Here is a 15,020-nt window from a genome sequence, read left to right as displayed (position 1 = left end):
CCCTTACCCTTTTTACTGAATACAGGCACCCCATCTCCTTCCACCTGCTCCAAAGCCCATCCCAGAAAGGAAAGGAATTAAACCCAAATGGAGTATGTAGAAATGTTCCTGTGAAAGGGTTAATTCCCTTTTGCTCAAGGCTGAAGAGGAAAAGGGCTTGAGGAAGCTATTGCCATAGATGACTTCCTCTCCCTGGTAAAGTTTACTGACAGCTGCTTAAAAACACAAACGAACAACAGCATTTAACAGTGTGGGTATCAACATTTTATTTTTTAATCAGAAAAAAAAGAATACATCATTTTAATGACTGGAAATGTGTAAAGTTATGTATTTTAAGACATTCACACATTAAAGAAACAGGCTTTTTCTCTAATGCATGTGACTTAGAAATTCTTTCACAACCGATAGTGCTTATTTCAAATACTCTGTAATAACATGGCATTGGGAGAGAGAGATCCCCTGAGAAGCCAGCACTGGTAATACAGGAAGTACCTGATCTCAGTTCATGAGTAACAGGGATACCTCAGTAATTCTGCAAGGTAGAAAACAGGTGCTCCAACATAATGCTGTGATCTAAGGCCACCCCAGGAAAATCCAGAAGTATCCCCAAAGCTGTCAGAGACTAGGTAGGCAGTTCTGACATGTTTAAATTAACTCATCCCAATCCTGGTATCTAGTAACAACTTTATGGATTATATTTTTATATAAATCTATTTTTAAAAAACCACTATTGCAAAATTTACATGAACACACACAACTTGAGCAACACCATGTTTCCAGCGGAACTTGGCTTTTAGCTGCTTGCAGCTTATATACAAAGCTGATTAACTAGAGAGGCTGCTACAGGGAGCCAGGATTTCTTTCCAGGTTAGCCCCTGGCTAGAAAGATTTCCCATGTCTTATCTTCTAGGAGTTGGCAATAGTAAAAATTGTTGTTAGAACACCAGGGTACAGTAGTTTGTAAACACTCTGTCTTAATACTAAATTAAGGGATTATTAAGGAAGTGCATTCTTACTCTCTGCTCTGACATTAGGGGTCAGCTCATTGACACAGTGTTCTTAAGACTCATGGGAGATATAAAAAGTTTGACCAATAAAGATCATTTAGACAACTTCGTTCCTGGCGTCAAGTTAGTGACTTCAGAGAAATATCAAGCATGAATTTGATGCAAAATAGAATCATGGGCAATTTTTTTTATATGTGGGGGTTTCCATTCCATGCTAGCAAAACAATTTCAGTTCAGCATGATCTCCACTGTACAAATGGGGACATAGATTTCCAGGGAAGCAGCTTGGCAAGTTCATAGGCAAGGCTGGCAACACAGCCCAAAAGAGCTCCAGACTCCTGAAAACCTGGTCCACACAAGAAGTGTTCAACAGCAATGCCCACTTCTGACTGCTACAGTCCTCAACCCCCTTCTACTAGGGAAAGATTACATGTTACTAAACTTGGGGAAAGGCCCACAGGAAAATGCCCAAAGCAAATGCATAAGGGATATACACAAACACACACAAAAGGCTAGAATATATTGAGACAGGAAAAAAACTTCCTGTTGTTCTTGAAGCTCTTAACTCCTTCCTCCTCTATGTCAGCTGCAGTCCTGAGTAATGAGTATCTGCCAGATCTGTGTGGCAGCTTCCTCAGACCCTTTCCTTGTGCTTCACATTAGCCAGCTTGACTGTTTCCTGCTCAGAGGCAGGTGGAGAAGGCTCATCGTGACATCCAATCATCAGTTGATAGACGATCACTCCTGCAATGGCCCCAAGGAAAGGAGCAACAATTGGAACCCACCACCACTGTTTACCCGTCCTGGAAAACAAAAAGAGAAAGTGCACAGGATAAGAATTGCAGCCTACCCAATAGCATGTTTGTGTTTGGATTTGGAACCATGCAAGATGTGGTCATCTCCAAACGTCATCGAGTTACAAAATACAATAGCACCCTCATGTCTGCAGCAGTTTCCAAGGCACATATTTCCCACAACTACAATTTCAAGCAACAAGCATTTCAGAACACCCACTTTCAGAGCTTCCAAGACTATCTTTCCACCAAGAAAGGAGAGAAGCAGTAGCAGTGCCTGAACTAGACACCTCCTCTTCCCTCCTACTGCTTGTGGGAAACATCTCTGATAGCACAGGGACCATATTGATCATGGCACTCTCAATTGTCTCCATCAATAACAAAATCCAAGTATTACAAACGCCCTCCATTTTCTACCACCGTGATAGGTTCATGTTCAGGGTGCACCTGAATGTCTCATGGGTGCTCCTGAATTTCCTCCTTGGTAGCAAAGTTAAGACTTTTGTTCTTACCGTTGGATACTGCTCAGCTTCTACAATTTCTTAAGAAGACAGATCAGAGCAAACAATGGATTTTTAAAACCTTTATACAATCAAAAGATACCTCACAGGTGCTAAGACACTTTATAGAGCTACCACTTATTTGGACTTGTATTTTTTTTTCCCCCCCGGATGCACAAGATTTTCACTAACAGGCACTTACCAGAACACTTCAGTGCCCCAGCCAGCAATGGCTGTGAAGAGACGAGGCCCAAAGTCCCTGGCAGGGTTGACAGCATAGCCAGAGTTGAAGCCCATGGAGGTTCCAATAACGAGGACAACAAAGCCAACTGTGAAAGCCTCTAGCCCCGTGGGGACAGGGTTGTTGTAGGGATCGACAATAGCCAAAACACAAACAATCAGGGAGGCGGTGCCAATGAACTGGGGACAGAGGCAGAAGAAAAATAAGGACTTCATCCAGATTAATCTTTTAACCAAGTTGTTTAACTCCTCTGAAGGCCTGTGTATTTAGGGCTTTGTGCACTAAGTCACCCCATGGCATTATCAGACCAGAGTAGACTCAGCACCCACAGGAATGGGAGAGTGGAACATGCTTCTCCTGGCAGTCCACAGGCTCAATCAAGCTCACAAGTTTTTCCCTACCCACAGAATAGCTAAGAATAACTGTTGGAGCAGCCAGAAAAGCTGAAGATACCTTCTTGCACCTGCACAGCCATGTTTCTGCCATCCCTTTATGGTTGATGGCAAGTTTAAAGAGGACAGTCACCTCCAACATCAAACATCACCCCACACCCACTTGGCCTCCAGGCTGTACAACAGCAACAGTAGTACAGTGGAAATGAGAAAGAGACATTGTTCCTCATACTGTGGCTCTTCAGGGGTTAACAGTTGGGATCCTTTCACTGATATTCTGGCCACTGTTGCAACTCAAGTTAATCCCCTTAACACAAACCTTGCTGTAAAGGTCCTTTCTGGTTTGGCAGCTTCCTATGGGATAGGGAGGTACCCATGTTGGCACTGCAAACATTTCTGGATATCTTCTCTTTAAATTGCAATTCGTTCTCTACCTAAAGGAGAGGCCCAGAACTACCCCAAAAGATTCCTCTCCAAACACACCTTCATCCTCCCACCGTCTTCTTACCTGGTCAAAGAATCCATTCACAATGTTCAGGTGCTGAGATGGGTAGGTGGCAAAGATGCCAGCAGTGCCATTCTGTCCAGTTACAAACAGCTGGTTATTGCCAAAAGCCCAGATGGCATCTAGAGGATTGGAGAAGAGAAAAGTACAGAGGTCAATCCTTTTCCAATGTGCAGGGCAGAGGATTCTGCTTGGGAGATGACTAAAAAGTTGGCTACACAGAGACATGGATATTAACATAGCAATGGGTTGCTCAGGGAATTCAATGTGTTATGAAACTATTTGCTGTAGAGCAAGCACTCATTTGGAAAACTTAGGGCATGATAACTACAACATTTTACTAGTCAGGCACAGATGCACATGGCCCAAATCCTCATTCCTAGCAGTTCTTGTTTGCCACAGACCAGGAAAAAAATTAGAGCCAGAAAGTAAACACTAAGGTGAGTCCAAATCTCTCCCAAATGTCTGTGATACTTGTCTTGGTGTCAAGACATGAGGTATTGCTCTGAATCTGATCTGCAATAAACAGGCTGATATTGCACTTTCCTCTAAGCCAATTCACAACTAGTTTCACCTCTCAGAGTTGTCTTGTACAGCAGCCATTCCATTACCTACCACTATATAGAAGCTGGGTGACTAATGTAGGTGGGCTTTCTACACTCTCCTCCATGATCAATGGAGGAAAAAAACAGGTATTTTCAGAAAGTAGCTCTTCCATCACTCGTGCAGTTAAAATGGGAATAACTCTCTTCTGAAGAGGAGATTTCAGCCCACCAACTAGAAAGGTAACTGGAGTCCTGATGTTTACAGAGAGAGGTAGACCCATCCCACTCCACCCCCCCACTCCTTCTCCCCAGCTTTTTTCCAAAAGGGAAAAAAAAAGTAGGTATTAGGGTGTCAGTTTCCTCCCTTCAAGTGGAATCTCGAGTGACCCAGATGTTCTGCTCAGCCACGGGGAATATTGCTCCTATTGCCAAAAACAGACATCAGGAGGCCTTTGATATTTGAGGAAGATCACTTCAAATATCACCTTTGATATCTGAGGAAGAGCAATTTCCAGCACAAGGAATCAGTCTTGCTCCCTGAACATTTCCCTGTGCCAAGGAACATCAATCAGAAGGTATAAACACGTGAGGAACTAGAATTCTGGGTTGCTTTTCAAGGTGTGGAATCATTCTGATGAGAGCAGCAAAAAGTGCTAGAAGCTCATTGTCTGGAAGCTAACATGAGACAATGCAGAAGTCATCCATGGTGACGTCGTCTCTTTAAAACCAAGAAGAATCAAATGGCTCTGGAAGAGTGGAGAGATAGAACATCTCCACTACTAGAGTTTTATCCTTTTTTCTGCAAAATCTGGTTTAGTTCAGATAGTAGATACAAGAGTGGCCATCCAGTGGTCCAGTGATCCTTACTCAAGGATAAAGTCTCACACATTGACAGTGCTGGCTAGGCTTCAGATTGATTTGAGGGCACTTGGACCCATCACCGTGAACTCAGAAAAGCCTTCCAAGAAGCACAGTAGGGAGATTTCTCAGATCTCTGCCCTGAAAAAGAATGCTTCTCTCTGATCTGGAAACCAGCCTCCCTGCAGTGAGTCACAAAGAGCAGTAGTCTCACCCCAACACACAAGGGTTCTGCACTTACCATAGTATAGCCCAAAGACTATGCCAGCTCCGAGGAAAGCACCCAGGGTTTGTGCTAGGGCATAAATTGGTAGCTTGATCCAGGGCTCCCGGGCCAAGAAGCACATGGCAAAAGTGACAGCTGGGTTCAGATGTCCACCTGCAGAAAGGCTGGTGGTTAGTGTAATTTATGAGCAGAATTTGGGTGCCAGGCATGAGCCAAGGGATACTTGTTTACATATCAGTGCCACATAGGAAAAGTAGAGCCATCCAGGCCTACACAACAATCGTACCAAGTAAAATCCAGCCCACACAGAGCCACAACATACCTGATACCTGTCCTGCGATCAAAATGCCAAGCATCACAGCAAAGCCAAAGGCCAGGTTGACAGTCAGGAAACCTCCATGAGTCCCTCTGCTGAGCACAATCTGGGCGACAGAGCCACAGCCAAACAGCTGGCAGGGAAAAAAGGGATTGAAGTTACCATCTGTTTCACATCAGGGCCAATTTCTGACCAATACCTGCAACTGCTCCACTTACATTTACATACACCATCACAGCTCACCCATGACTCAAACCTTCAAAGCTTCAACCTTTGGTCAAAGCACCCAGATGTTGTCCCCAGAGACAGTAGAGAAGGAGAAAGGACATAGGACAAGCCTATCTCCTGACCAGGGGAAGTGAAATCAGGGCCAAAAAAAACCAGAAGTATGATTATCTTTGTTCAACAACCTCATTTTAAGATGGTAAGTGAGAAGAATTAGCCAGATAACATCCTGGAATGAGGTATTTACAGAGCAACTGTTCCGATAAGAGCTCTGAGTACCTTATTGTTATAAAAGGCTAATAACCATTTGACACAGTAGCACGTAGACTGGCAGGGGACAGCTCTGCCAGTTCGTGGAAACATAGACATGACTGAAGGAGGACATATTCAGCCTGAAATTCACAGAGTCCTCTTTCAGGTGGCGCTGGCTGACAGCAAGGGATTGGGGCTACATCCTTGAGCTGAGGTATCTGTAGTTGTCCCAGCCCCAGGACACACTGCTGTGGGCACTCTGACCATGGTCCACACCACTCCAAACACCCACATCCTTCCTATGGCTAAACCAGGTAAGAAAGGGCCAGGGCAACATGACTGTCCTGTCTCTGCAGCACCAATACGGCACGGACACCATGAAGAGAAGTCTACGTTCCACAGAGAGCCCTTCACCAGCACACTCAGACGCTTGACCTTCTGTTCATGGTCCAGAGTGCACGCAGCACTTTGGGAGACAAAAGCTGTTTCTGTTGTGTGATAAAGGGTATTTCCTAGTAGCTAAAGGAAGCATGGGATCTTGCTCCAAATGAGTGATTCTTCTCTTCCCAGCCACATCCAGATAACCGTCCCTTCTACACTCGCTCTTAACAATCCAGACCAGTTTACCCTGACAGTTCAGTTCATCACTCAGCTGGAGGATTTCTGCCTAGTTAAGTCTTTCTACTACCCACCATGTAATTCCAGGACCCCTAATCCTGATCATTTCTATGCTTGTATCCTCCACTGACTCCACCTGAACTGATTCCTGGTGTATATCAGGTATTATCCCATCAACAGGTACTGAGAGCATCCTTGAACTAAGGCATTTCAGCTTGGTCCTAGGACCCTCAAATCTAGGGATCAAGGCTTGCCTTATTTCTTCTAACCACATAGTCATACCTACACGCTCACCAAGACTTTCTGCCTCTGAACTCCATCATCCCGGAATTACTCAATTGCCACAGAGGCAGTACCTGCTCCTAGTGGATAAGCCACCAAATAGGCACAAAGACAGCAGGAGTGGTTGTCTTCACCTGTCCTGTCAATACTGGACATACCCATGGATCAATATACAATCCCAACCAGTTGTAATGCCAAAATACACCTGACTCATCCGCACCCACCCCCTTAGCAACTGTTGGATTACTAGAAAAGCAAACACTGCACTCAGATTACTGGGAAAGGAGAAGCCAAGTAGGCTCCAGGCTGACCTATGAGGTGGACACTCTGTACAGTTGTGCCTCTTGACAAGAGGCCAACACAGCCTTGTCAAGTCCCCAACACAGGGCCTTGTGCAGAAAGAACAAAGGAACCTGAAGAACTTTTTAGTCAATGAGAGAGATGGCCAGCGAGCACTGCTCCCTACATGGTGCAGTCAGACTAGTCATTTCAATGTCCTAAACCCTGAGCTGCCCAGCTGGGAAACTAGGACAGAAGAGACACTCAGACCAAGGCAGGAAAGGTGAGTCTTGTTAATTGTGCAGCAAAAAGACCTATAATCACCAGCTATGTACAAACCACTGAGGGAAGCATAGTTCCAACTGAGCAAGCAAATGCTGGCCAGTGACCAGTATGACACTTTTTCCTTCCCTTATCCCATATGAAACCCAGCATGCTTTAGACGTGGGTTTGGAGAGACTACTTGGCCATGGTGTTTGCCTCACTAAGGCCATACAGCACATCACTCTGACCAGGGAGGAGATGATCCCACAAAAAGCTGTAGTAGGCACCTGTGTTTGGCAGGGTTGACCCCAGGTTCCTCCTGATGATAAAGGTATTTGTGTTATTCACTCTGAAAGAACTGGCAGTTCTACAAGTGGATGGCAGTTGGCTCGTTAGCCACATACCTTTCGGTTACAGAAATCAGAGTAAAGTTTTCCCCTCCCCACCTCCCTGTTCAACCACAAACGTCTTCCCTTAACCTGGAGGAATGTTGGCTCTGCCATTTCTCAAAAGGTTATTCTCCATCCTCCTCTCCTCCATCCTACACCTGGCAACAGCTCTCCAGCTTTACCTCAGAAGGGAGTCTATGGGCCGTGCAAAAACACCCTGGAGGCAGTCCACAGGAGCATTACTATTGTTTATCAGATGAGCGTGAGCATTACTTGGCTTAATTCAGTGTAAGAGTAAAAAACATGACCCTCAGCAGATAAAGAATTACGTGATGTTTAGGGATATTTGAACTTTGATATGCGTGTTTGCAATACCATACAGCACCACTAAGCATGGGCATGTTCTCATGCATGACATCCATGCATTTGGCTGTTAGCAACCAGTTCAAATGGTGCTCAACCATGCTTTTGTGTCAAATGGCTTGACTTACACATTACATTTTGCTGCAGTTGTGGCTGTGACCATTCCTAATCACATCATTTCCACTTCTGCTATTCGCTAGTTTGCATTGCAGTTCCTTTCCCCAGGCCATATGAAACAGGAGACCCTCAACATCTGTTGTTTAAGTCTTCCTTTTCTAATGCTTATATCTAGGACCAGCTCATTTGAGTTGAACAACAAGGAAAGTCACATAAAACCAATTCAGCCTTTATCCCAGAACCTTTAATATCCATACAATGGATCTAAGAGTCCTTAGGCAATAATGTATCACTATAGTCAGAAGACATCGATGCACACACAAGGGGAAGATGATCCCTCACTTTCTTTATTTTAATGACCTGCTTCCAATACTCTTTATTTTAAAAAGAAACCCCAGCCAACCCCAGGTTGGCACCTCACATGGCAGTGGCTGCAGCAGTCAACTGTTATACTGCTGTGATCCCTTAGCCAAGTTCAAAAGCAGTCTGAAGTGCTAATAAAATGGTTGGAACAAATTACTGATATACTCTTCTCTCGTAGGAGTTGAGGTCAATGCACCTATTAACCAGGTTAAAAGAAGAAGGCTCCCTAGTTCCACTTTACTGGCTTTAGCAGAGCTATTGGCTGTCGCTACTAACAGGGAGGCTTCTCGCTCCTCACAAGATGATCCAACCCCTTGCACTGTGAAAAACAAAATCCATGTTCTGCTAGATCCGTAAGTTTAACTGGTTTGACAAACCAGGGGCTGACAAACTCCAGAGTCTGTAGGATGGAAGCCTTAAACTCCTTGTGATCAAGGCATGTCTGGAGACTGGCCATCCAGCTTTGTCATCCAAGGTAAAAACACTCCGTCTCAAAATGACTGGACAAAAGAAAGCCCAAGAGCCAGTCAGGGCTGGTAGGTGGGCACTTGAGAAGACGAGAAAGCTCCTGGAGAGTAGATAGACCCTGTGAAACACAGCTCCATAGTGAGCTCAGGAGGAAATTGGTCCTCAACACTCCCCTGCACAACAAACAGGGTTTTTCCCCTTTCTTCTGTCTTTGCTTTTTCACACCTTCAGATGCTACACAAAAGGCCTGGATGCATTTGCTCTTGGACTTCTGACAGACCAATCTTGAAATCCAAACGGCAAAGTTTTTCTGGCATAGCCTAGGAAGAGTGTTATTACCCAAATTACATATTTCCTCTCAGTTCTTTGCTGACTGAAGAGATTAGGCAAGGAGCCTGCTGTAAAACTACCCTAATACCTCAGTGAATGGGAAAGGTTGCTTAGCCCTTGCTGCCCTCAGGTTAGTGGGGAAGTTGCCAGAAGGGCAGTCAAACCATGGGTCTACTCTGAAGGGAGAGACCCTGAGGTAGTCATGGAAAATTTTAAGTACTAGACACACAAATGTGACACCTCTTCATATCATAGGGAAACTTAAGACTACCCTACAGTCCATTCAAGAGGGAAGGCTGCAAGAGAGGAATGAGTCAGAGGACAAACACTTTACAGGCAGTTCAAAACAACCTCCCAACTCCTCTGCAGCTCAAAGCGAGAAGGGATTAAAGGTACTCTAAATCTCTCCCATAGGCTCTTGCTGTTCTCTCCCAGGAGCAGGACGCAGCTGGGTAGATATGAAGACAGATCCATCCTCATTGCTGTTTCTGATCAAGTAAAATGCTGACGCTTTCCTCAACTCCACGTCCCATGTGGCTGAGATAACCTCCACCAGCCACAAGGATAGTGCAAGGAGCACCATCACTTTTGCCTTTCCTCAAAGGATCTCTCAAACAACCTATAATGTGCAAACCAAGGAGAAACATTAGACCCACCCTCCCTGCAGGCTGGAGCCAGCCTGAACAGAAACAGTCCTACAGGGAAGGGCAGCAGCAGATGGTCTATCATGTTAGGGCTCTTTCCACACCACCACATGCTTTTTCAAAGCTAGGCAGGGCTGCAGGACTCGAAAGATAAGAGAGGCTAGGGAAAGTTGTGCTGCACATACATCATATGCTACAACAGCACTACACAGAGCCGGAGAGACAAGAGGCAAGGAACCCTAGCAATAGCAGAGGAGTGGGGCATTAGAGAGGAAAAAAAACCCCTTAATTTAGCTTGGTCACATACAGAGGCAAAACCATCTATTCTGATATCCCTGATATCCCTCAGATCAGGTGATTTTAGGTCTTAGAGCTGTACTTCAGGTAGGGTTTTGGTCACAAAGTTGGGCGGTCCTGGGGAAAAACTGTCTCCCTACCCTGGGCAAATCTAGGTGCCTGAACAGTTTTGTTTGTAGGAAGAAGAAATCTGCCTACTCCTGCACAAGGACACGAGGAGAGACAGTTTTGAACAGTCAATGAAGAGCTTTGTCCTCTTCTGGTGGAAGAGGTGAGGGAGAGCAGCATCACTGCTATTTCCCTCACCTCCACACCCAGCAGCACAGACCCTTTGCACGGAAGAGTCATCAGCACTCAACCTGACTACAGCAAAGATTTTCAGCCCCTTTTAAAGCCTAGCAAGGCATTAACAAAGAAAATTTTTTATTTTTAAAATGAAGATAAATTCACATTCTCCAAATCTGACACTCTGGGTTCAAGAAAATCAGCACAAATCAAGCAGTGACTGTGGGAACTGCCGTGCCAGCCTGCATGGCTATGGAATGAGCAGCAACTTTAAGCCAACACTTAAATAAGGCTCCCTTAGCCTTGATCATCCCAACCACATTGCTATTTTGGTTTCTGTGGTCTGCAACACACTCATACTCCCAAAAGCTCTCATCTGGCCACAAAATCAAGGCAGCCCCGATTGCAAAGCAATTAGGAATTGTTTTGTTCTTTCTTTGTACCTCAACAGCAGTGAATCACAGTCCAACTTGGATATCAATTATAAACACCAAGTTATTTCTCCTGCAAAAGTAAAAACCAAACTGAGCCAGCTTTGATATTTACAGCCAGCAGAGCAAGGCAAACATATTAAGCCTCTAAGGGAGGCATGGAGGGTTGCCACTGGAAATCTGGCTTTAGTGAGTTGCTACAGTAATAACACAAACAGTTTGGAAAATGCCTTCAGCATTTGCATTGCTTAACTATTGCCAGCGAGTGGTACTTCCAATATAGCTGTAAAGTTCAAACCTGAAATGCCACTCAAAATGCATTTTAAGGGGGGAGGGGGAAGTCATCTTAATTTCCACAGAAAAGATAGAACCATGCATCAATATTTTTGCAAGAGTAAGGATGCTACCAACAAACTAAAACTGTGTTGTACAAGGTGCTGTATATAGCAAAACCAACTTGCAAGTAGAAAGTGCCTTGCCTTCGCACTATTCAGGGCTTGGCTGCCCTGAAGAGAGGCACTAGTTTGTTTTAACATTCCCTACCTTTACAGCATTCTTAAACAAGAAAAATAAAATCTAGCACTACCTAAGTTCTTACAGGCAGAAAGAGACTTTGCAGGGGTCTGAAGTAGCTTTGTTCTGAGAGAATTTGAGAGGCTGCGGTCATTATGCAAGTGAAAAGGAGGAGGGAAGAAGCTGAAGTCGTGCCAATATCCACGGTGGGACAAGTTTTACATTACACAGGGAAATTTAAAGTAAGCTGCAAACTTTAAACAGTCTCCCTCCCTTGGGGCTCAGGAAGTTGATTTCAGTGTGAACAATACCAAACCTCAAATCCTTCACTTGTGCTGTTGTTCTGGATATATTTGTGTTCAGGCAACTCCATCCCCCATGAACACAATTTCATGGATCACAGACCTTTTCTCAGGTATTTTATTACCTGAAGTCCACAACAAATATTTACTGGGCTCAAACGCAGCTGAGAACATGCAGACCCAGCTCAACCTGCTGGCAGGGTGGACAGCAGGGGCTTTTGCAACATAAAAGCATGACAACCTCTCTCCTGGGACTATCCAATCCAAACAACCACCTAGGTCACCTGAAAGGGGAAGAAAGCCATCTTCAAGGCCCTTTCTGTTTCAGGCACATGATTTAATGAAAAAGATGCAAAGGAATCCAGGTAACAGGGAGCAAAAAAGAAAACCCCAAAAAACTAAGTAAAAACTATGAGTTAAGAATGGTAGACTGGGATAGCCCTAAGATAGAAAGGGATTGATGCCTAGTAGATTGATATTGAAGACGTGCTGCCCTGGAACTCATTTCCCTCTCTGTGTGTCCTGGTTTCAACTACTTACAGTCTGGGAGCATTCAGTGTTTGGAACTTCCCAATTATTCCTACCAGCCCAACCCATCTTCTCCTACATGGACACAGAGTACTCACAGCCCTCCACCCACTGCAGAGGTGCTGCAGGAGATCCTAGGTGACTTTCATGAGACCTAGGAGAAGAAGTCACTGTGTGACGAAAACCAGCACCCTCAGACACCAGTTCAGGAATTCCTGAACAAGACAAAGGATCTCCTTATACACTTACACACACAAGTGTGTGCTCCCAAGGACAAGGCAAGTGCTGCCCACTTCTACCAATGCAGCCTCCAGCCTGGCTGATGTGTGCCTGTTACCACCCTCACTTTGGAGGCTGATTATGATTTTTTAACCAAACCCTTCCTCAGGCTTTGGGCACACCCCAGCTCCCCTCTGCCCCAGAGAGGCAAGGCCATGGGGAAACGTAGTCTCTTTTGTGCCAACTAATGCAGCCAGAACCATTTTTTCTGATCATTTTCTGTGATCATGATCTCTTCTGAATGCTCAGATTCACATGGCTAAATACTTGCTTTGTTTCTCAGCAATGCTAACTTGGTTAGCAGGAGACATTATCCCACCCTACAGGTCTTGCCTCGCTTCAATCCTTAGAGCAACTGCAGCAATACAGACAGCAACTTTCTATCTGTTGATTACTTTCCTATCAGCTTCTACCCACCTTAATTCCAAATAACGCTTCCCTGAAAGATCAACAGGACTTTGCAAATTGATAAAGCCGTTGCACTGCAAAGCTGCTCTCTTTTAAGAGTGGCAGCATTTTACAGGGTGTTGTCAGAGTCCTGTACCTTCTCACACCAGACTCGGTAGCCCACTCTTCCCTGTCAAAAATAAGATTATTTATGAAAGCAGAAAGCTGTGTGTCGGTCCTTTTGTGTTGTTCCTCAGCCACACGTGCAGCTCCATCAAGCCTTCCAGCTCCTCCAGTCATTACATTTCTCCTCAAACGCTGCTGCCATTAGTTACAAAGAGGTGTAAACCCACAGCCATGCCACTGAAACCTGTAGAATTGCTCTGGATGTACACCACTTCAGAGGAACTTTCACCTGAAGATATTCACTGTGCAAACACCAACTTACTTCTGCTGCAGCATCAGCATGTCAAACCTGAGACCCATTGGGCAGTTCTGCCTTTTCAGATGCAGGTGCCCAAAGCCAGATACCTCTGTCCCAGTTTTGCTCCCCACTCCTCACACATAACTGTTCTAGCTGCTCACACCTGCCTTTCACTTCAAAGCAAGCCAGGGCTGCTCAAAACACCTGCAAACTAAGTCACTTACATAGATATGTACCCCGCTTTATCACTTACATCACATCCCTTTGGAAACTGAGTATTAAAACAGGGAGAATAGTTTTGTGGCCATTCACATGGAATCATAGCTGGGCGCAGTCACACAGACAGTGAGGACAAGCTCCCCATCAGCTGCCAGCATGGGCTGCTGTGGTATCTCGTGGTCCCGCTGATAAGAGCCTAAGGAACTCGCAGCCAACTGTAGAAAAATACTGCAACAGTTTAAATTATGGCTACTTCTCCTCCATAGGATACACAAGGAAAACAAAGCCAGACAAGGAAAAAGCTTTTGCTTCCCTAAGTGATAACAATTGATGAACGTCAGTGCCAAGAAAGTCTTCCAGGGCAGAAAGAAAGGAAGTTTTGCATCATCTTTAGCAAAACACTTGCTGCTCACACAGAGACGTACTGCTCCCTGCACCTTGCAGATACATAAAAGCCCCCAGACGCTCACCCAACAAGCTCTGCAGAGCCCACCCTTTGCCAGCAACTCCAAAGCTCCCCCTAAAGCAATTTGCATCATTTTTTTTCCTGCAGCTAATGACTTCTCCTGTAGTCCCCACGGGGCAGGTTGCACCAGAGCTAGGCTCATCCCCAGTGCAAACTCTGGCAGCAGCACAGCCTCCTCACCAGGACAATTCCTCCCCCTGCCCCAACCCTGAGAATGGAGAGCATCCCCATGCCCCAGCATACACTCACCACCAGGATAAGCGTTCCCAGGCATTCAGCCAGCGCTTGCCGCACTAATTTGTTTCTGATTCTCAGGTGCTCCTCAATAGTGGCAAGAACATCCTTTTGCCTCCCCATTACAGCAGAGGTGCCCTTCAAGCAGCCTTGAGGGAAAAAGCAACAGCTGAAAAAAACCTTAGCAAAGTTTGTCACCCAGTAGAGCTGCCTTTGCTTATAACCAATTTGGTCGATGCCTGACACACCTCCTGGGTAGCCACACCCCTTCCACCCTCTCTTCAAAACCAACGCTTTTTTTCCCCCTCCTTTTCAGTGTGAGGCAGGGTGGGTGGCTTTCCTCATTTACTTATTGCTCATATAGGTGAGCACAAGATTCGGGAGTTAAAGCTAGATGTGTAGACTGAGCAGTGTTTTAACCCATTCATGTGAGCGTGGTAACCTGCTTTCAGCTTGCTTTCCCTTCCAGGCTCCTGCAGGATGGTGAAGTGTGCTTCTGTGCTGATTCGGAGGCTGCGGGTGCTTTTGGAGCAAAATCATGGGGCAGGAGGATCTGATCCCTGACACTTAACTGTATAGGTACAGATACTAAGGCCAAGGCACTCCCTGACTCCGGCAGTTCCACAGCTAAACCTGATATCCTGAAAAAAGACCAGATATCTCTCCATGAAAATCCT

At 45.3% G+C, this 15,020-nt stretch overlaps 1 protein-coding gene across 1 annotated transcript; it reads right to left on the bottom strand.

Annotated features, from left to right (window-relative positions):
* Nucleotides 1–241: 241 nt before the first annotated feature.
* Nucleotides 242–14,587, bottom strand: AQP3 (aquaporin 3 (Gill blood group)). Its single transcript, XM_010196228.2, has 6 exons — nucleotides 14,359–14,587; nucleotides 5,391–5,517; nucleotides 5,084–5,221; nucleotides 3,443–3,561; nucleotides 2,504–2,721; nucleotides 242–1,810 (listed from the first exon to the last, which is right to left on the bottom strand). Exons 1-6 carry the CDS (start codon nucleotides 14,464–14,466, stop codon nucleotides 1,642–1,644), a joined length of 879 nt encoding a protein of 292 aa, XP_010194530.1. The 5' UTR covers nucleotides 14,467–14,587; the 3' UTR covers nucleotides 242–1,641.
* Nucleotides 14,588–15,020: the final 433 nt, after the last annotated feature.

Source organism: Colius striatus, chromosome Z, assembly GCF_028858725.1.
Source record: "Colius striatus isolate bColStr4 chromosome Z, bColStr4.1.hap1, whole genome shotgun sequence".
In the NCBI taxonomy this organism is placed as follows: domain Eukaryota; kingdom Metazoa; phylum Chordata; class Aves; order Coliiformes; family Coliidae; genus Colius; species Colius striatus.
This window is presented reverse-complemented; position numbering and strand designations above follow the sequence as displayed.

Coding starts and splice junctions, on each gene's coding strand:
- AQP3 (XM_010196228.2), bottom strand. CDS start 14,466: ATGGGGAGGCAAAAGGATGTTCTTGCCACTATTGAGGAGCACCTGAGA. Junction 5,222..5,390: donor GATCGCAGGACAGGTATCAG/GTATGTTGTGGC, acceptor GCCTTTCTGCAG/GTGGACATCTGAACCCAGCT. Junction 1,811..2,503: donor TGGGGCACTGAAGTGTTCTG/GTAAGTGCCTGT, acceptor TTTGTTTTCCAG/GACGGGTAAACAGTGGTGGT.